A 22,594-nucleotide genomic window follows, 5' to 3' on the forward strand; every position below is an offset into this window, starting at 1 on the left:
GCAATATCACAGATACTGCTGCACTATAATTTTCATTTCTTTTTACTGCTGTATTTATTTCATTTTGAATTTGTGAGACTAAAATGAAGCCTAAACAAAAATTGGAAAGACCATGGTGCGCTGCCTGATTAGAAGAAGATGGTGATACTAATGCCTGCCTAATCCTCTCAGAACCCATTTCAGTACTCAGTCTTGAAATGAAATTTGTCATCTCTTTGGCAATATGCAAGGAGAGGAGAAAGTTCCTTCTTTATCCCTCCCCTTTTACATAATATGCTAAACTGTTCAATTTCTAGCAGCACCTTAAAGAAAACAAAACATGTAGATGGTATCATGAGCTTTTGTGGGTACATAAGTGGGTTGTGCCCACGAAAGCTCATGATACCGTCTACATGTTTTGTTTGTCTTTAAGGTGCTGCTAGACTATTTGTTGTCTTTTAAGTTTTTCCGGTTACAGACTAACTCAGCTACTCCTCTGAAGCTTTTGTTCAGTTTCTGTGAGCAAGAATCCCTATAGTAAAACATGCTGAGATTCTGTGGGTAGATGAAATAATTATCTACTTTCCTTCAGTCTTGAGTTATGTGGAGTCTGGTACCAATATCTGAGGTAGTGACCTGCATCATCATAGTATCAGAACATCAAGATCTTGTAATGTATTTATCCTTGCAACACTCTTCTGAGGAAGTCCGTGCTGTTATCTCCTTGCTACAGATGAGAATGGAGCCAGAGACTTCATGACTTGACAAAACTTACCCAGGAAGTCTGCATAGGTTGAACCTGCTTGGTACTGGATGAGGTAATGAATGCCAGCCCCTCTGCTGCTATCTGTGAAGCATCCACAGATGCTGGACCATGGATGTTGCCAGGCAAGAGAAGTCCAGATTGTAGAGGTTTTATAGTAGAGCAAAGACTTGTAGCTAGCTTTCCCTGAATTCTAGGCTAGTACTCTAGACATCTTGTCTCACCTCCTTGACTCCTCTGTCAAAATTACCATCTTTGGCTCTGAAGAATCTTATTGAGTCCTATAATCTGGAAAAGATTATCATTAAGATCTTCTCTGCTTACCTAAACTTTGAGGCCTTCACAGAATTCTTTAGTCCTTTTTTCTTTTTGCCCAGTGTATTATTTTATCCTCTCTTACCTTGAGTGCCATGTAACGTATTTCACAGCTTAAATTTCTCTACAAAAGTGGCAGGGTTGGATCCTCTTTTCCTGCCGATCTCTACCATGGGAAACGTTAATTGTCAGTGCTAGTGGCTAGCCTTGTGGGTGGATCTTCATTTCAGGAAATGACTACCCTGTGTCAAGTTCCTCATAACCTGATTGCAAAATTGAGACTTCACTTAATGCACTCAGGCAAGGCTTTGAAACCCAAGGTGCCTTTATGCACAGTAGATCATGCAGAACTCTGTGCCAGAGGAATCCAGTGGAATGAATGAGTTCACCGGCCTGCAATCCCAGCAGCCCTCTGGCTCCCAGAATTATGGAGCTACTGAACCAACTACAACAACTGCTCAGTTCTTAAAGACGCCAGGAAACATTTCAGCAAAAAGATCTTATCTAGCAGTTGGTGTGCTGTGCTATATTAACTTACTCAACTACATGGATTGGTTCATTGTAGCAGGTAAGACTTTTCTTCTCTTAGAAAGAACAAACTATAGTTGTCAGTAACTGTTCACTCCACAGTTAACAAGGAAACATCTGGCTTAAAGTTGTTTATTAGTGTAAAAATAGTAAATCATTCAGAAGCACGGACTGTTTAATACTGATCATGTCTTTGCTTTGGTTTGCTGGTCACATTTCCTGTCAAGATGCCATTTATATTTTTAATAATTGTTAAAGGTTGATAGACTTAAGCAATCTACAACTAGTCATGTGTGTAACATGTATATAACATGCATTAATCATTTATTAACCCTGCAACCATTTATAAATGGAACCCAGGTACAGTATAAAGAATAACTGGTTTGGTTCTATATAACAACTTTGCAGAACTTTGACAAAGATGCTTTTGTGGAGCTGAAGACAGCAACTTGCCACATCTATCCCTAGGAGGTTTTTCTCCCTTCTGCCCTAGGGAAGTGAGTGGGAGATTAATGCCCTCTTTGCTTGTTTTAAACAAAGCTCCCATTGGGACTAGTGAGCCTTGTTTGTATAAGGACTAATGATGAGATCATCCTTGATTCTTCTCCTGTGGACGGGATTAAAATCAAAACTAGTATTCTTTTGGCTAAAATTTTGTTAGGGAAAGGGTGGCTTGATTTTCAGGCCCAATGGAAACTCTGTGATTTTTTTGCAGGCAGAAGTTTCACGTACCTTTATGAGGGGCTGAGGCTAGAGGAGACTCATTCTTCATTGCATTTCCTCCAGAATCACAAATAATTCTCTGAATAAGATCATGCTGACTTAGGAGGATGACTTTTCTGAAGGCATGAGTGGGAACCACGATTAAAAGCACTGCTTCTAGTGGAGCTTTGTTGCAATTTGGATATCTAGAAAGTAGCGAGAAAGCCATGGTTCTTCAGATGAATTGTGGTTTGTGAGATTTCATCCTGTCTAGATTCAAAACTCTATTTCTACTTCTCTCCCTTCAGGTATATCTACACTGCACGCTTATTTAGAAATAAACTATTCCGGAATAGTTATTCTAAAATAGCTTATGGAAAAATAGAGTGTCCACAGTGCAGGGAAGCCTCAAAATTAGTCTGAGGCAGGCTTCCCTAATGTAGATGTGCTATCTCGATTTAGATCCCCAGGGGGCACTGGAGAGGAATAACTTAGAATGGCCCTGGTGAGGGGCTATTTCGAAATAGCATCAGTGGAGCGTCTACCCACGCTTTATTTAGAAATAGCTATTTTGGAAGAGGCATTATTCCTCGTAGAATGAGGTTTACAGATTTCGGAAGAAGCCGTCTGTTTTTTTGAAACTATTTAAAAAAACGGAATTGCTGTTGTAGGTGCTCACATAGTTATTGTGGAATATCGGCCGAAATATTCCGAAATAACTTTGCTGTGTAGACACACCCTTCCTCACCTGCAAACCTTTCTCTTACTCTAAACATGGAGGCAAGAATGGAAACTTGTGATGGGTTTCCCAGGCTGCTTGCTGGTGTTTATTTGGTTTCTGATTGGGCACAAAGACTGGAATTTCCACAGTCTTGCTATCTAGCAAACACACGTTTTATTCATAAAACAGCAAATTTAACGCCGCAATCCTGAATTTCTTGTTTGACAATGTCTTTGAGGGTTAGATCAGTCAGTCTAGACTTAAATAAATGCCTGACTGCTCTGAACAGGAACAAGAGTTATTTTGTGCACTGAAATGAAACTATATTGCCATAGACTTAATTCCCACAGTCTTAGCAATGTTGAGGTACTGGGGCTGTACACTGTATCTGTGTTCAAACTTGTTCCCCCCTAATTGGAGAAATGAACATAATTTCTTTTCAGCCAGAAATAGGTATATGAGCTGAATGAAGTAACAAGTCAGTTAATGCCACAAATCGTTCATGGGAACTTTGACTGTTTTACTGTTTATTTTGCTTAGGCAGCACATAATTGACCCTCAGCTAGGAGCCAAATGGGAGATGGACAGGGGAGAAGGAGGAAGAGTACATACAGAGAAAATGTTGGTTGTTAATACAGGCAGCTCCCAGCTTGCGATGCGATTGGTTCCCGGGGAAGCATCGCAAGTGGGGGTGTTGTAACTCGAACCCTTATTTACAACAGGCGCCGTGCGGGCCGATGATGTAAGTCAGGGGTTTTCGGCCCCTTCCGCACTTACAAAAATGGTTGTAAGTGCGGAGGGTTGGAGCTCGGGTGGTCGGAAGTCGTTGGTTTCCTGTAAAATTAATTTGACAGAAGCTAGGTATGCAAAGCCATGATGATTGTCATTCAGCTTATTGCTACTACTGGGCTGCTTTTGCTCCTTCCATTATGATGTGTAAGTTCTTTGCATGGTTTAGTGAAGTTTTGCACCTCCCCATGAAGTCAATGATGGCACCCCAGCTTAATAATTAAAGAGACTGAGGCACAATTTAACACGACTAAGATGACAGAGGAACGCCATAACAGAGATTGGGTTAGACATATCAGTTCTGTATCCTAACCATAAGATAAGAATTAACTGATAATGTTTCAATTCACAGGGTATGTCTACACTACAGCACTATTTTGAATTAACTTAATTCGAAATAGTTCATTCGAATTAAGCTAATTCGAAATAACACATCTATACACAAAAACTATTTTGAAATAGCGCATCCACACTGAGTGGATCCCGAACCGAAGTTAAGGCTGGCCGGAACCAGTGCCGGCAGGGCATCAGGTTAGGACTTGAGTGTGTGGGGCTGCTGCCTGAGGCTAACTGAGCTCCATGCTTAAAGGGACCCTACCCCCACCCCGGACAGACAGTTTTCAGGGTTCCCCACTTGCTTGTCTACCTCGATGAGGGACAGCAAAGCAGTCCTGTCTTGGAGTGCCCTGAGTGCCCACACTCAGAACACCACAGCACTTGGCCACATGGAGCTAGAGCTGCCCCTGGGCACGCCAGTGCATCTCGTGGAGTTGGTGCTATCAGCCTGGCTGCACTTGCTGCAGGCTGCCATCCGGGGGGTGCATCGGGGGGCTCTTAGGGTCCAGGAAGCCCTGAGGTAGAGCGTCCACCACAAGGAGCCCTCAGAGCCTCCCCGGTCCTCCTCACCGGGGGCTCATGCCCCATTCCTCCCTCATGTCCTTCCACTTACCCTTCCCTAGCTCCCCTTCCTGATGTCAAATAAAAGACACTTATGTTCAAAAATAGAAACTGGGTTTATTGAACAAAACTAGGTGGGGGATGAGCCTCTGGGGAGACTGGGAAAAGGAGGTGTGAGAGGGGAAGACAGAGGGTGGGAGAGGGAAGGGGGAAACCTAGGAGGAGGGAGCTGGAAGGGGAAGAAGGGGGAGGGGAAGCTCAGGGCTCAGGTTTGGGGGTCTCGCTGGACCAACCTGACTTTCATTCAAACCTGCTCCTGGGTTGGCATGTGGCCTTTGGTGGCCAGGCTGGCAGCTATCCTACCATAGATGGCCGTGTTCCTCCGTCTAGGGCTGAGATCATGGAAGTTGGGGGCATCCCCCCCAAACCTGAATAAGGTCCATGATCTCCACCCTGGACCAGGAAGGCGCCCACCTTCTCCAGCCCCTGTCATGCTCCTGGGAGCTGGCAGACTGTTCCTGAGGAGCGGTGGAGGGCTGGCTGCCAGTGGCTTGCTGGATCATGTTTTGAGGCCACTGGATCAGGGGCCCCAGTGGCCACTGCTGGCTCTGGGTTGGCAGGATTGGAGCTGGCACAGGCACCAGAGTCTACCCCTTTAATGGCTCCGGGGCTGAGGGAGAGGAGAGTAAGTTTTCCTGGTTGTGTCCAGAGTGGCCACCAGGGCTCCCTGGGAAGGGCTGGAGGCTCCCTATTTCGAATTAAGTGTCTACACGGCACTTATTTTGAATTAGCTATTTCGAATTAGGTGTTATTCCTCATAGAATGAGGTTTACTTAATTCGAAATAAGGGCTCCACTATTTTGAATTAATTTCAGTTAATTACAGTTAATTAAAAATAACTGCTGTTATTTTGAATTAACACTGTAGTGTAGACATACCCACAGTGTTACATATCCCCTTTGTTTACCAGTTTAAAATTACTATTTATGAAGTATAGCAATATCCTGTACACTGGCTTGAAGTCAAACTGTATTGCAAAATTCTTGCATCAACTACCTTCCTTTTTAACTCTTCTATCTCTTTGGATGTCAGAATCCTTAAATAGAAGGTATATCTACACAGCCAATGGCAGTGGGCCTCCCAGTGACGTTTAATAGACTTTGGCTGCTGGGGTTTGAATTAATCTTAGAAATAACTCTGGGTATGTCTACACTGCAGAGTTTTGTTGGAAAAAATGGTTGTTTTTCCGACAAAACTTTAATTACGTCCACACTGCAATCGTGTTCTTCCGCAAGAAAAGCGAAAGAACAGAGGGGTTTTTCCAGCATTGGTAATCCTCTTTCTATGAGAGAGAAGCCTTTTTCTGAAAGAGCTCTTTCAAAAAAAAATGCATGTGTGGACAGGGAGGAGGGATTTATTTCAAAAGAAGAGGCCTCCAAGAAATAACACAGGTGTCCTGGTAGACACTCCATCCACAGTAATCACAACTCTATAGTTTCTGTCTCCTGGCCCCTCTTAAAGCTGCAGGCACCCTGGCCAAACCTTTTGGCAGGAAGCCGGCCTGAGAGCAGCACCCTGACCACGCGGCTCTCCCTGACCCAGGCCTTGCCACCCATGGCATAGCCAGAGGCCCCCCAAGACTCCCCTAGCCCTCACAGGGAGCAGCCCCAGGTGTCCCAGGACCCACCTAGGGGGTGGTGTTATGTTCTTACTGCTACAGGTTGAACCTGTCTAGTCCAGCACCCTTGGGACTTGATGGGTGCCGGACCAGAGAATTTGTTGAACCAAGGGAAGTCAATATCGTAGCAGGTGGGTCTCTTTTTATTTTTATTTTGCTGAGGCAAGTCAATGGAAAATGTTTGTAATGTGGCTTAGTAATATATAACTGTACTGATACTCCTTATATAAGCCTATGCCTAACCAAAGCTCATCAGCTCTCTTCTTAATGAAATGGTAGTGTTATTATACAATGTTATTGTATTGGCACAAAGAAATAAGTAAATAAAGCTTATAAACCATGTTTACGCTTGGAGGCATTACCAACATTTCCATTACTTGTTGGGCTCTTTGAAGACATTTGGGGTAAATTAGAGCTAAGGAATAGCACAGAACACTGAGAGCCAGAACAGGAATGGCGTCTGTAAATAAACTTTATGGGATTACAGCAGTATTTCTCAACCTCTTTTTATAAAGTACCCCTTTAAAAAAAATTATAAGTACCCCGTTTTTTTTTTAAAAGTACCCCCCAGTACCTATCGTTTTCAGACACACATAATTTTTTTCTACCATTGCAACACATTCATTTAAAAAACTTAATTGTAACCGGGTGGGTGATAAAATTTTTGAGCGTAAAAAGTACAAGAATTATAAAGCACTGTAAAATTTAAAACAAAAGTTCAGTTTTCTCCAAATTTCAGTTGTGCTGACGTACCCCCCCAGACTTCTCTCGAGTACCCCTAAGGGTACTCATACCACTGGTTGAGAAACACTGGACTATAGGATATTGCAGGATACTCGGCCACACCCATAAGTGGACATTCGGCTAACTAAAATCATGCCATACCTGGGATGTTGTCAGATCAGTGAGTGCCGGACCGTAGAAGCTCAACCTATACTTTTCACAATATGTTCTGGTTTGCTCAGACCCTCAACCATACGAGACCTTTTGTCTGTGTGAATCTAATTATATGAGTGGAAAAGAGACAATAGAATCCATCAAATGTTTCTTCAGGTGTTGATAATTACATTCATTTGAATTTTGCCTCTTGTTTGTAATCCAGTTTCTGGGGGTTAGGATCAGTACTTTCTAACTTGGTTCCTACTGAAAAATTATGAACAGGTGGGACCTCCCTCGTCTATAACCCTCAGGATCTGAGTGGTCCCAAACCACAGAGTTTTGCCTGACCAGAGGAGGTCACCTGACTGTTAGCCCTGTTCTCTAATGGGCTGCACGAGCCCCAGCTTTCATGGGTAAAACTCGCCTCTATTCTGTTTCCCAGTCGATCCCTCCAAACTTGAAATTGTAAACTATCGATACATCACTATGCACACACATGATTCTTTAGAAACTATAGTGGACATTCTGTCTGAGATGAGTCTTGCAAGATCTCCATAGTAAGATGAATCAGAATTGTCTGAACTAATTGATGGAAACTTCACAATAACTAGTTTATTAATGTATACAAGATGCTATTGTAGGTTTAAAAGATGACACTTCATTTTAAAGATTGCAGCTCTCATGAAAATTAATAGGTCAAACTCACCACCTCTATGCGACCCCTTGCCTTGCAGTGAGTCTTCAGGTGAGTAAGTGAGTAAAATGGCAACTACTGAGGAATGATACACTCTGCTATAGCTGCATAATTATGACTTTTCTCTTTGTTGCAGGGGTGCTGTTAGATATAAAGACGTACTTCAAAATCAGTGATGGTTGGGCAGGCTTCCTGCACACCGGTAAGGAAATGTCACACTACTGGGGGCAGCTTAGCATGCTCCAAATGCATGTTTTCTGTCTCTAAAATGCAGTCTAGTTCTTCCTTGTTCCTTATTTTTTCCAGTTCCCCATTATCCTGTTGATTTTGGTTTGATCTTTACAATGTTTAATCAGTTTGCTAAAAAATACAAGACTGAAAGTCATCTTCCAAGAATAAAGAAAGTCCTTGACTGTGGTCACTAAAGTTTCTATGGCACTTAACCATAAGAACTGGAGGGATGCGGGGGAGCTAACCTTGATTTCTCAGCTAACTTTCACCTTGAACAATACAATTCTGCGTATACACATTTTCCTTGCGTTTGCCATTGGGGAAGATATTTGCTTCCAGCCCTGAACATACTAGGTAAAATTCTAACTTAGTCGACTCCATTGACTCCAGGATATGAATAGAGAAGGCTAACCAGTCAAATAGCATTTTTTTTTCATAAAGTAATTGGCAGGAATGAAAGTTCTACATAAAGTGCTCATTGTGTGTAATTTCTTGGTTTACTTTTAACTGTTGAGTACTTTTCAGACCCTATAAAACAATCAGTTCCAGAATTAGAACTCTTCCACTGAATTCAATAGTATTGAAGGGCGCTGCCCACTTTTAGATCATGCTTTGGGAATAACCTGTCCATTCTAGATGGTGATATGAACTGGTAAGCTGGGTTGGTAGCTGCAGCATCTGAAGGGTTTCCAAGGAAAGCCAGGGAGATGTCACTAAGGGTGTGTCTAGACTACATGCCTCCTTCGACGGAGGCATGTAGATTAGCCAGATCGGAAGAGGGAAATGAAGCCGCGATTAAAATAATCGCGGCTTCATTTAAATTTAAATGGCTGCCCCGATCTGCCGATCAGCTGTTTGTCGGCAGATCGGGGGAGTCTGGACGCGATGCCCCGACAAAGAAGCCTTTCTTCATCGACACAGGTAAGCCTCGTGAAACCAGGCTTACCTGTGTCGATGAAGAAAGGCTTCTTTGTCGGGGCATCGCGTCCAGACTCCCCCGATCTGCCGACAAACAGCTGATCGGCAGATCGGGGCAGCCATTTAAATTTAAATGAAGCCGCGATTATTTTAATCGCGGCTTCATTTCCCTCTTCCGATCTGGCTAATCTACATGCCTCCGTCGAAGGAGGCATGTAGTCTAGACACACCCTATGGTACAACCTTGGGCTGTATTTTCAGTGTCCCTTTATGGTCTATTGAAGTACTTAGGTATGTATCTAAAAAAGTAACTTAGTAACACATTTTATCCAGTTTATTGTTTTAAACATGTATTTTACTATTCATTGTCTTGCTCATCTCTCTCTGTAAATTTTGCTATCTAGAAAAGCCATAGCCTAAGACAAAATTAATAAACCCAACAATTTTGTAACTGGAGAGGAGCCAGGGATATAAAGATGTAAAGTGTTTCAATCTAGAGGGATGGCACAGAGCTCTCAACTCATGGATTGCACTTCTGCAACCTCAAAATTGGGCATTCAACCTAATAAATAGTACATAGTATCCCTTTCTGAAGAGGGAAGACAGGCGTAAGAATAAAGTGGCCTGCATTGTCACTGCTCTTGCTTTTGCAGTCTTCATCTTTGGTTTTCTGCTGTCTGCGCCTTTCTTTGGATACCTTGGTGACCGGTACAACAGGAAAATCATCCTCAGTGTTGGTATCTTCCTCTGGTCAGGTGCAACATTAGGCAGCTCATTCGTCACTGAATCGGTATGTCACTTGCTTACTTGGAATGTTACTTTTAGAAATCAGCTGCCTGAGTCTTGCAGTGACTCATGGAACTTTTGTTCTGATCATGTTATACTTTGCAACAGCTTTCAGGCAGCACCCTGGATCTTATTCCCTGAAACATGAGTAAATGGAAGCGCGTTGTGTGGGAAATCTCCATAGCAAATGACATCCTGTCCCTTCTAGGCCTGAGCACCAGTGAAACGATTCCACAGCTGCTGCCATAGTACTCTTAGCTGGGTCCGTGCCCTCTTGCTGACCCACGTGCATTAGAGTGTAGGGAATTGGCTGGTGAATCTGCAGAACTACTGACCATGCCCAGTGACACTGGAGAATTCACCACATGGTGCTGCAGAAGGAAGCTTGAAAAGCATAGCATTGTGGTGGGAGGAGTTTCAAGTGTGGGAGAAGAGAGCACTCTGTGAGCGGAGGAAACCTATGCTGGCAGGAGAATGTCTCCCATTGACATAGCACAGTTTAGACACTGCTGGAAGTCAATCTAAACCAGTATTTCTCAACCTTTTTTTTATAAAGTACCCCTTTAAAAAAATTATAAGTACCCCCAGTACCTACAGTTTTCAGACACACACATTTTTTTTCTATCATTGCAACACATTTGTTTAAACAACTTAATCATAGCCAGATGGGTGATGAAATTTTTGGGTGTAAAAAGTACAAAAATAATAAAGTGATGTAAAACTTAAAACAAAAATTCTCCAAATATCAGTTGTGTTGACGTACCCTCAGACTTCTCTCGTGTACCCCTAAAGGTACTCGTACCACTGGTTGAGAAACACTGATCTAAACTATGCTGGCTTAAGTTGCCTAATGTAACTAGCATAACTTAGAGTGGCTTACCTCCATAGTGGAGACCAGGCATTAAACTCCCATCCCACGAGAAACATGTTTTGTTAAAAGGTATCTTCTAGTTCGAATGTGGTTTTTCATAGAATCATAGAGCTGGAAGAGACCTCGGGAGATCATCAAGTCCAGCCCCCTGCCCAAGGCAGGACCAATCCCAACTCAATCAACCCAGCCAGGGCTTTGTCAAGCTGAGACTTAAAAACCTCTAGGGTTGGAGATTCACCACCCTCCTAGTGAAATAGTTTTTCCTAATATCCAACCTAGACCTCCCCCGCTGTAACTTGAGGCCACTGTTCCTTGTTCTGCCATCCGTCACTACTGTGAACAGCCTGTCTCCATCCTCCATCCATTTTTGGATCTTAATGTCTCTTTTGTCCCCAGTACCCCTGGATATTCTTCGTTTCACGAGCATTTGTTGGCATCGGCACTTCCAGTTACTCCACCATTGCACCTACGATCATTGCAGACCTGTCTGAGGGGGACCAAAGGACCTGTATGTTGTCTGTCTTCTATATCTTCATCCCAGTTGGAAGGTTTGTCTGCTCACCAATAACTGGCACTTTGTGGAACACTTGCTAGACAGAACTACAACACAGAATACTTTGAGCCTTGCCTTGACTAAGCCATATTGATTTGTGTCTTAGACGAAGGTTTTTATGGTGGGGTGTAATGCTTGTTTGGTACACTTACATTGAGGGGGTTACATTTTTTCATCTTTACCTTTTCAAATAAAAATGTTTTTTTTTCACCAATTTTTTTTCTTGTGGGAAACATTGATTTTTAAATAAAACAAAAGTAAAATGAAAAGCAGAATTTTTCTGAAATACCAAAAGCTCTTTATTGTCAGGGAGGGTGGGATTTTAAACATTTCCCATGAAAAACTTCCCATTTGTACTTTTCAAATAGCTCTGCACAATAGAAAGACTAAAGTACTGAAAATATGGCTTACTTTGTTTATTAAAAAAAAAATGCTCTGAGAGTGGGGAAAACATTGGTTTCTTAGATAAGCTGTCTAGAGTCCTACAGTGTGTTAGTGGCAGTCAGGATTAGCACTCAGGCTCCCAGCTAAAGCTAAAGGAAGGAACCATCACAGAACTTAATTTATATGATTTACACTAGCAGGGTCTTGCAGTGAACCTGTGTGTGGGCTGCCTGGATTTGGATGCTTAGGAGTAATTACAGAGAATAAATGTGTACTCCCAGGTGAAATGTACCTTCTATCTGATATGCCGAATAATACTCTTCCTTACCCTCTTTCTTAGCTTAGCCACTATCTCCCCACCTTTCCCATTTCCCATTACCTTCATGGAGGGAAGGGTTGGCAAGCCAAAGTCATCATCACATTGCTTCTGTGCCTTCATGGACCTGGGAAACCCTTTTCTAGGATAGTGCAACGGAGTTGGATTGCTTCTCCCCAATCTTAACATTTTGTGTGGGGCTGCTGGGTGACGGCCAGTCTCTCACTGCTCTCCAAATCTGTTGTCTGCAGGAAAGGTAGGCTGATCATCTGGGATTCAGCAGTAAGGACAATGCAGAGTATGTCTATACTGTGAAAAATCAGTACCCTTTTTATAGCATCAGCATACTTGTATAAATACTAATGACAATGTGGCTTAGATATTCTTATCTCAGACCTGCTCTGAACAGGTTACAATTTCTATACCCAACTAGTTTACCTGAGAACTGCAATTAAATAGGCCTCACTGCTAGGAAATGACTGCAAAAATGCTCATCTGTGCTCCTCTCAGTACAAATCCTACCCTTGCTGAGTCTTGGAGAGTCTCGTTGCACTAAGGGAAACTAATGAAATGTTGACCTCACATTTTCTCTCTCACAGTGGTTTTGGTTATGTTCTGGCATCTGGTGTAACACAGGCTGTCGGCCATTGGCACTGGGCATTTAGGGTGAGTCTTTTCTCTCACTGATCCACTCTTTGTAAAATCCCAGCTTTGACTGAGCCTGTTTGGCTTTGTGTCACTAGAATGTCAATGCTATATGCAGGGACTTCTCTGATGGTTTTTCAATAAGAATGTTAAAAGGGTTTTTAAAAGATAAAATGCAAGAATGAATGGAAGGGAACATAGTTATCACCAGAGAAGAGAATTGCCGTCCTGGAACATTGCATTAAAGCCCTCCTTTCTTACATGAACTCGCCATTTAATATTTCATCTGAAGAAGTGGGTTGTACCCACAAAAGCCCATGACACCATCTACCTGTTTTGTTCAAGGTGCTGCTAGACTATTGGTTGTTTTTTAAGTTTTTCCAGTTATAGACTAACTTGGCTACCCTCTGTCACTATTTAATGGAACTCTTTCTGGAGAGCAAATGGTGTTTTATGGTTCCCCAACTATAACTGTGCTCAAAGCAAGGATGGGTGAACTGCTGAGCCACACTCTAGTCAATTTTTAGTTTGGACATTGTATCCTCCTTAATTTCATAGGCACTCCTTAGTTAAAGACTCATGTGAAAGAGCTACAGTGGACTGAAGGGCAGCTGATAGTGAATGTACAGGCCTTTTCAAAAGCACCTAAAAACTAACCTGGTCATCACTGTGGCATAGAATCATGTCATTTTGCAGAGAAATTGTTACAAGATGAACTAGTTTTGTAAAAATACTGCTGGAAACAAACCCTGTTCTTGCATTTAGCCATATTGCCATGATGTTCTGCCCTTGTAGGACAATTCATATCTTGAAAGCACTTATTCTTCACAGGTGAGCTAGGAAAATTTATTGTGGGGCAAAGAGATATGGTATTAGACTTAGGGCTGCACAGAAAATGAGTGATAGCTGGGACTAGAACTTGGGGCTACGTCTAGACTGGCATGAATTTCCGAAAATGCTTTTAACGGAAAAGTTTTCCATTAAAAGCATTTTCGGAAAAGCACATCTAGATTGGCAGGATGCTTTTCCGCAAAAGCACTTTTTGCAGAAAAGTGTCCGTGGCCAATCTAGACGCGGTTTCACATGCTTTGTGAAATTGTCTTATGGACACAAATATACATAATTTGAAGATGCTTTGGACAAAATGCCTCATATAACCTATCAATTTTAAAGTCACAATCAGCTGGCTCTGTATATCCTATTTTGGTGTATGTATCATTCTTGTATGTAAAATTAGAAATGTGGGGCATAGAATGGTTTATGGTTTTAAACGTGCAAATGAAGCCATCAAGGGTGTTTCCTATGCTCTGGCAACCTTAACGACTGAGTGATCAACTTAATGGCCTGTAAAGAGCCTGGTTTTCTCTCTTAAGTTTGAGCAGTGGTTGGTCCTGGAAAGACATGTGACCAGACCAATTTATGGTATAAATTGTTAAACTGGTATATTTATTGATATACCAGTTTAACCAGGTGATTTTCCATGGAAAGGAGTGTGTGTATAGATATAACAAAGGATTCCTGCCCAAAAGGATGTCTATTGAAGCTGGAAAGCTCTTTGTTTTTGGCTGGTGTGACATATCCAAAGGAGACGAGGATCCCAGTTAGAGTAAAAAGATCTTCTCTGACCTGAAGGCTTGCCTGAAACAAGAACAGTTTTAGGGTAAATTTGCAATAAGCTTTGGTATATTAGTATTAGCTATGCGTTTTCTTTTCTTTTAATCCTGTAACTTACTTTGATATGCCTTTGATCACTTGCAACCAGTGATAGGTAGGAAATCCTACTGTTTGTACTTAATACAATTACTTTTTATTTACTATCAATCCCAGTGTAAATAATTGTTACCTGGGGGGGAACAATCAGTGTGCACCTCCTTCTTTCATTGTTAAAGTGGGCTTATCTGAATGAGCTTTCAAGGTGTGACACTCTCTCACAGTGAAAGACTTATTTGGGGTTTTGATCCCATTGGGGATCCATTTCCTGGATGTCGTGCCCTTGAACTGCATTTTCCCAGAGTTGAAGAGATTCAGTGTCTGCATTGCTCTGTGGGGGTGGTTATCTCATCTCTGTGCCTTGTCTGGGGGAGAGCAGAAGAACTGGCCTAGCGGGTCAGGGCAGTGAGGAGCCCCAAAGAGCAAGAAGCTGAGTGTCAGTGGCTTTATCACATTGGGAAACAGCCCTAAGCGGTCTTCTGTGACCCCACCTGTCACACTATGCATGGGGAAGTGAATGATTTTCTAGGTGCAGCAGAGGTGCTGTAGATCCATTATGTGGTGATCTTGTTCAAGCTCCCACTATTGCATTGTGGGGAATCATAGAATCATAGAATCATAGAATAATAGGACTGGAAGGGACCTCGAGAGGTCATCGAGTCCAGCCCCCCGCCCTCAAGGCAGGATCAAGCTCCGTCTACACCATCCCTGACAGATGTCTATCTAACCTGTTCTTAAATATCTCCAGAGAGGGAGATTCCACCACCTCCCTTGGCAATTTATTCCAATATTTGACCACCCTGACAGTTAGGAATTTTTTCCTAATGTCCAATCTAAACCTCCCCTGCTGCACTTTAAGCCCATTACTCCTTGTCCTGTCCTCAGAAACCAAGAGGAACAAATTTTCTCCTTCCTCCTTGTGACACCCTTTTAGATATTTGAAAACCGCTATCATGTCCCCCCTTAATCTTCTTTTTTCCAAACTAAACAAGCCCAGTTCATGAAGCCTGGCTTCATAGGTCATGTTCTCTAAACCTTTAATCATTCTTGTCGCTCTTCTCTGTACCCTTTCCAATTTCTCCACATCTTTCTTGAAATGTGGCGCCCAGAACTGGACACAGTACTCCAGCTGAGGCCTAACTAGTGCAGAGTAGAGCGGCAGAATGACTTCACGAGTTTTGCTTACAACACACCTGTTGATACAACCTAGAATCATATTTGCTTTTTTTGCAACAGCATCACACTGTTGGCTCATATTCAACTTGTGGTCCACTATGACCCCTAGATCCCTTTCCGCCATGCTCCTTCCTAGACAGTCGCTTCCCATCTTGTATGTATGGAACTGATTGTTCCTTCCTAAGTGGAGCACTTTGCATTTCTCTTTATTAAACCTCATCCTGTTTACCTCTGACCATTTCTCTAACTTGCTAAGGTCATTTTGAATTATGTCCCTATCCTCCAAAGAAGTTGCAACCCCACCCAGTTTGGTATCATCTGCAAACTTAATAAGCGTACTCTCTATCCCAATATCTACATCATTGATGAAGATATTGAACAGTACGGGTCCCAAAACAGACCCTTGAGGAACTCCACTTGTTATCCCTTTCCAGCAGGATTTAGAACCATTAACAACAACTCTCTGACTACGGTTATCCAGCCAATTATGCACCCACCTTATCGTGGCCCTATCTAAGTTATATTTGCCTAGTTTATCAATAAGAATATCATGCGAGACCGTATCAAATGCCTTACTAAAGTCTAGGTATATGACATCCACCGCTTCTCCCTTATCCACAAGGCTCGTTATCTTATCAAAGAAAGCTATCAGATTAGTTTGGCATGACTTGTTCTTCACAAACCCATGCTGGCTATTCCCTATCACTTTATTACCTTCCAAGTGTTTGCATAGGATTTCTTTAATTACCTGCTCCATTATCTTCCCTGGGACAGACGTTAAACTGACCGGTCTGTAGTTTCCTGGGTTGTTCTTATTCCCCTTTTTATAGATGGGCACAATATTTGCCCTTTTCCAGTCTTCTGGAATCTCCCCTGTCTGCCATGATTTTTCAAAGATCATAGCTAAAGGCTCAGATACCTCCTCTATCAGCTCCTTGAGTATCCTGGGATGCATTTCATCAGGACCTGGTGACTTGCTGACATCTAACTTTCCTACGTGATTTTTAACTTGTTCTTTGTGTATCCTATCTTCTAAACTTACCCTCTCTCTGCTTGTATTCACTACGTTAGGCACACCTCCAGACTTCTCGGTGAAGACCGAAACAAAGAAGTCATTGAGCATCTCCGCCATTTCCAAGTTCCCTGTTACTGCTTCTCCCTCCTCACTAAGCAGTGGGCCTACCCTGTCCTTGGTCTTCCTCTTGCTTTTAATGTATTTATAAAAGGTCTTCTTGTTTCCCTTTATGCCTGTAGCTAGTTTGATCTCATTTTGTGCCTTTGCCTTTCTAATCTTGCCCCTGCATTCCCGTGTTGCTTGCCTATATTCATCCTTTGTTAGTTGTCCTAGTTTCCATATAAGCACTTCTCTTATATTTTTGTCTAGGATCATGGGAAAGGGGTAGTGCCTTTGCATAGGAGCATGCATATTGGGAATGTTCTGCGTCTTTTCACTAACATCGTCAAAAGGATTTCTCCCCTGAAGGGAGAGCTAATCGTGTCTAAGTGATGCATACAGCTGGAGCTCCCTCAATTTAAATCTTTAGGAGCAATGTTGTAACTTTCTGTAGCTATTAACTGGCCTTCAGTATCAGAGGAAGGGTGACCATGACCTTACCCCAGTTTTGTCTCTACAGATAACTCCTTGCATGGGTGTTATAGCACTGGTTCTTCTGATTCTGCTGGTCCCTGATCCAACCCAACATGCATCTGAGGGACATGGAGGCTGGAGCATCACTAGTACAACTCAGGGAGCAGATAAAGAGCATGGTGCCCAGAGTACTGCCTGCACGACCTGGCGGGAAGACATCAAATCGCTCAGCAAGAAGTACGTGGCTGTAAAGGCTGTTAATCCAACAGAGCAATTCCACATTCAGAAAGTTGCCATATTCAACACTGCCATATTCCTCTGCATCTATGTGCTGTAGGGCATGTAAAAATCACAGAGATAATTGTTCCGTCTTGTGAATCTATAATGCCTTCTGCAATTAGAGCAGAAGGCCCTCCCTTCCCCTAAGAGCTTCCTGAACAGGGGCCCACTCCAGCAAGTGTTTACTGCTGGGCATATGTTTGTTACAATGTGAGAGAGGGATGTTAGTGTGTACTTGTTTACACAATGAATCGATAAGCCTGGGCTCATCGGTATCAGAGGCAGCAAGGTTGGGGGGGAAAGGTGGGAGCCAGCTTTTTTTTTAAGCTTCCATGGAGCTGCCTGTCCCCTCTCCCTGCTTCCCTCAGAGGTAGCATGCAGAGTGTGGAGGGACAGGTGGGAGGCTATATGTGTGGGGAGCAGGCTTTTAAGCTGGCTGTCCACATGTGCCAGCTCCCACACAGCCGCCTGCCCACCCTGCCACCTCCCAGAGAGATAGCAGTGTGTGTGGGGGGGGGGGGGGGAGGCTACCGTTGGGAGCAGATGCTTGAGGGGAGCACGAGCTGTCTGCCCCCCTGTGCTTCTGCCTTTGATAGGGAGGCAGCAGTACAGGGAGTGGAGGGCAGGTGGGAGCTGGTACACATGAGAAGCCAACTTTGAAGCCGGCTCGCTGCATGTGCCGGCTCCCAGGGAGCCGCCTGCCCCCCCATGCTGCTGCTTCTCTATCAGAGGCAGCAGGGGAGGGGCAGGCGAGCACCGGCTCCCACCTGCCCCCATGCATGTAAATATGCTAAAAATTCAGCTGTTACACATTTACAAAAATAAACATTTTTGAACATCCTCAAGGAGGGACTTGAGCAGGGCTACACCTAGCAGTAAATGCTTGCCACTCCTTTTGGGGAATGCCAGGCTCAGGATCTCTTACCACAGAGATCTCTTGCTCAACTCTGAAAAGTTCCTAGAGGAAAACATGGCTGGAATCAGGGGAAAATTAAGAACATGAAATTCCATAACTCTCAGCAGTGCCTTTACCTGTGACCAATGTGCTGTTGAACTTTGTGCCCAAGTGCTCATGTTAATTTCAATTCCTTGGTGCTGAATGTGCGTCTCCAAAGGAATGTTGGATCAGCACTTCTCAGGCAGCCTTGTATGTATTGAATAGCCTGCTGCAGGGCCTTCTGACACCAGCCAGCGGCTCCGGCAGGATCAGGACTTAGATTTGTGACTGTGTATCCTGGGATGACCAGCAACCACTTCAGCTTTGGCAAAAGGCTGGAAAAGCTAGTCGTCTTTATCCCCTAGGTGGCACTCTCAACTTGCATAAAGTTTCTTTCTCCCAGACCTGGCTAACGCTGTAATCTGGCTTCAAATGTATTCCTATCAGCTCCCTTTATTTTAAGGACAAACTCCCTCTTCTGCTTTTTTAGGAACCAGGTTTGATCATATCTTGGCACCTTGGAGGCTGGATACTAGTCCAGAGTCCTTCACTTGGTGACTGGTGTTTTCTTTGCATGCACCTAGCACAGTAATCTCACTTGAGACCCAGATCATGGTTTTGTGGTCTGTAGACAACAGCTGTCTAGGTGAGCCAAAAGGGATCCTGTCTTTATATTTCATTTGATAGCCTCAGGGGAGACCACAAACATTTGTCCTGTTCCAATGCATGCAACACAAAGCTTTTCTCAGCAGTCACACTTCAAACAGTAGTGATGTAACAGCTCTGTGGCCACTCTAGGGTCATGTACTAGTCACATATGTATTTTACCTATTTTCTTCTAGTAACTGATTCACAAAGTATAAGGGACCTACTACCATAAATCAAGGGAGATCTCTTAATGCTAGAGCTATGTGTCTTAGGGAGCTGAGGTACTGGCTTATTGGAGGATTATGACATGTCTTCATAGCACATGTATGTTATACCAGTGGTTCTCAGCTGGGGATACTCATGCCACTTGGAGTACACAGAGGTCTTCCAAGGGATTCATCAAGTCAACTAGATATTTGCCTAGTTTTACAACAGGTTATGTAGAAAGCATTAGTGAAGCTTATACAAACTAAAGTTTCACGCAGACCCTAGAGTGGCCACAGAGCTGTTACATGAGAAAGTAAGCAGCTTTTCAGTAGTAGTGTGCCATGACACATTTGTGGTGTTATATCTGATTTCTGTAAGCAATTAGTTTTTAAGTGAGATGAAAATTGGGGTACATAAGACAAATCAGACTCCTGAAAGGGGTACAGTAGTCTGGAAAGGTTGAGAACCATTGTTTTACACTAAGATGTCTTCCTTACGCTCTTGACCTCTCACCCTCAAGCAGACTTTCTGTTAGTCCCACTGGGCCTGTGAAACTGTTAAACAGTTCTAGTTGCTTCCAGTAGAGCAGGCATGTCCAAAGTCCGGCCCGCGGGCCAAACGCGGCCCGCGGTCAGATTTAATACGGCCCCCCGCTTCTCCCGGCTCCCCGGTGCTTTTTTTAACTGGCGCGCTCAGCGCGCCGCTTCGGGCCGCCGCCGCCGCGGTCCCAAACCCTGCCCCTGCACTCCGCTTTGGGGCTGAGAGTGCAGGGACAGCCCCCACTTCCTCCCCCTCTCCTGGCTCCCCGGCGCTCCTCTGACTGGCGCCGCTTCTGGCCGCGCCGCCGCCGTCCATGGCGGCCGCTGCGGTCCTAAAGTCCTCCATGTAGGGCACGTCCGCAGCCCCGCTCCCCCGCTTGGCTACGGGTTCGCCCTGCCCCCGGGCCGCCGTGAGGCCAGCGTGCCCAGCGCTCTCCGCCCGCCTCTGACCCTGCAAGCCCTCTACCTTGGGGCTGAGTGTGCAGGGACGGACTCCGCAGCTGCTGAGATCAGGGACGGACTCCGCAGCTGCTCAAGCTCAGTATCTGTGATTGGCCCTGCGCACTGTCAGCTTCCTGGCGGGCTCAGGCACGTGGAGCTACGAACATTAGAGACTTCGCCACAAACGGGCTCAGGCACGTGGAGCTCATCATTAGAGACTTCGCCACAAACAGCCACAAAGGCAAGAGAATTCTTGTTGGGCAGTGTATTAGTGCAGTGTATTACTTGGGCAGTTTATTAAACCTCTGGCACTGCGCTCACATGATCCCTTCCCCTTCTGGTCAATTTAAAAAAATGGCGACTGTAAATAAGAGAAGGAAAGTTGACAGTGAGGGCCGCCGCTTCCAGGACAGGTGGAAAGTGGAATATTTCTTCACTGAAATAGAGAATCACTGTGTTTGTCTGATATGCCAAGAGACTGTGGCTGTTTATAAGGAATTTAATGTCAAGAGACACTACCAGTCGAGACATAGCACATACGACAAGCTTACAGGGCACGACCGCAGTGAAAAGTTGAAGCAACTTGAAGCTGTTTTAATGTCACAACAGAAATTTTTCATAAGAGCCCGTGAGTCAAATGAAAATGCCACAAGGGCGAGCTATGAGGTGGCAACGTTAATTGCTAAAAATTGCAAATCTTTTGCTGAGGGTGACTTTATCAAAGAATGCGTTATGAAAATGGTTGAGAATATCTGTCCCGAGAAGAAGCAAGAGTTTGCCAACATTTGCCTGGCTCGTAACACTGTAGCACGGAGAATTGAAGAGATTTCATCAGATATTAAGAGACAGTTGACATCCAAAGGAGTGGATTTTGACTTCTTTTCAATAGCCTGTGATGAAAGCACGGACCTATCTGACACAGCTCAGTTGCTGATTTTTATGAGAGGGGTGGACAATGAAATGAATGTGACTGAAGAGCTACTTGACCTCCAGAGCCTTACGGACCAAACAAGAGGAAAAGATTTATTTGTTTCTGTTAGTTCCGCCATAGATGACATGAAACTGCCTTGGAACAAAGTTACTGGGATTATTACTGATGGGGCACCTGCCATGGTTGGTGAACGAAGTGGATTATCAACCCTAATCTGTAACAAGGTGATCGAAGAAGGAGGCAAAGCTATTAAACTCCATTGTATCATTCATCAACAAGTTCTCTGTGCTAAACATCTCAAATATGATCATGTTATGAAACCGGTGCTAAAGACTATTAATTTTATTCGCTCTAAAGCCCTGTGCCACCGCCAGTTTAAACAGTTTCTACTGGACATCCAGGCTGAATACGAAGATGTTTTATATCACAACGATGTAAGATGGCTCAGTCGGGGGTCAGCACTGCAGCGTTTCTACTCTCTCAGAAAGGAAATCGGAGAATTCTTGGAAACAAAGGGACAACCAATGCGAGAACTATCTGATCCTATTTGGCTGGCTGATTTGGGGTTTCTAGTTGACATAACAAAGCATCTGAATGTACTGAACACGAGTCTTCAGGGGAAAGATGCAGCAGTGAACCAGCTTTATTCACACCTCAAAGCCTTTGGGACAAAGCTGCAACTTTTCATAAGGCAGTTGTCACAAACACAGCCCAATACCATACATTTTTCAGCGTTGCAGGAAACAATGAACAGTTTTCCACAGGACAATATCAGTGCGCAAACGAGCAGGTATGCAGCAGACATTGCATCTCTGGCTGGGGAGTTTAAACGGCGCTTTCAGGACTTTGCAGCTATTGAAAAGGAGATCAGCCTTTTCTCCTCTCCATTCTCTGTTGACCCCGAGGATGCTCCAGATCAGCTGCAGCTCGAGCTCATTGAGCTGCATTGTGACAGCGAGTTACGCAGTCGTCACCAACAGCTCTCTCTTGTGAACTTTTACCGCCAACTGGATAAGAGCCGATTTCAAGAGATTCGAACTTTGGCTAAGAAAATGCTGAGCTTTTTTGGCTCAACATATATGTGTGAGAAGACATTCTCTGCTATGAACTTTAACAAGAACCGCGTGAGGACAAGACTAAGTGACTCTCACCTGCGTGACATTTTGCGCATCAAAACCACTGCCTTTGAACCAGACCTAGCCTATGTACTGCAGTCCAGATCTCAGTTTCACCCTTCACATTAGTGTAGGCAAGTTTTTTTTTCAATTGAGATTAATACATTGTAAAATCTCATTTAATGTCAGTTGGTCTAAATCAGTTATAAATATATTTGGACACAACATGTATAGTTGGTGTTATGTCGTTTGCCGTTTGCAATAAACTTTGCATAAAATAGTTAATTTGCATTTAATTTTAATGGTTCAAAGAATGTCAGGCAAAATGGTCGGCCCTCACGCATGTTCACTTCATCAAATCTGGCCCTCTTTGA

At 43.7% G+C, this 22,594-nt stretch overlaps 1 protein-coding gene across 2 annotated transcripts in view; it reads left to right on the forward strand.

The window, feature by feature from the left end:
* The first annotated feature begins 442 nt into the window (after nucleotides 1–442).
* SPNS3 (SPNS lysolipid transporter 3, sphingosine-1-phosphate (putative)) overlaps nucleotides 443–22,594 on the forward strand; it is a 61,947-nt gene continuing 39,795 nt past the window's right edge. For both annotated transcript variants that reach the window (XR_012896992.2, XM_006136063.5), the window contains exons 1-6: nucleotides 443–1,625; nucleotides 8,082–8,147; nucleotides 9,748–9,884; nucleotides 11,148–11,299; nucleotides 12,604–12,670; nucleotides 17,170–17,360. Coding sequence is in view for 1 of the 2 variants with exons in the window: in XM_006136063.5 (XP_006136125.2) it covers nucleotides 1,400–1,625; nucleotides 8,082–8,147; nucleotides 9,748–9,884; nucleotides 11,148–11,299; nucleotides 12,604–12,670; nucleotides 17,170–17,360 (839 nt within the window). In the remaining variant the exon portion in view is untranslated. The remainder of the gene's footprint in view (nucleotides 1,626–8,081; nucleotides 8,148–9,747; nucleotides 9,885–11,147; nucleotides 11,300–12,603; nucleotides 12,671–17,169; nucleotides 17,361–22,594) is intronic.

This window comes from Pelodiscus sinensis, chromosome 21, assembly GCF_052426305.1.
Source record: "Pelodiscus sinensis isolate ZL-2025 chromosome 21, ASM5242630v1, whole genome shotgun sequence".
NCBI classification, from domain to species: domain Eukaryota; kingdom Metazoa; phylum Chordata; order Testudines; family Trionychidae; genus Pelodiscus; species Pelodiscus sinensis.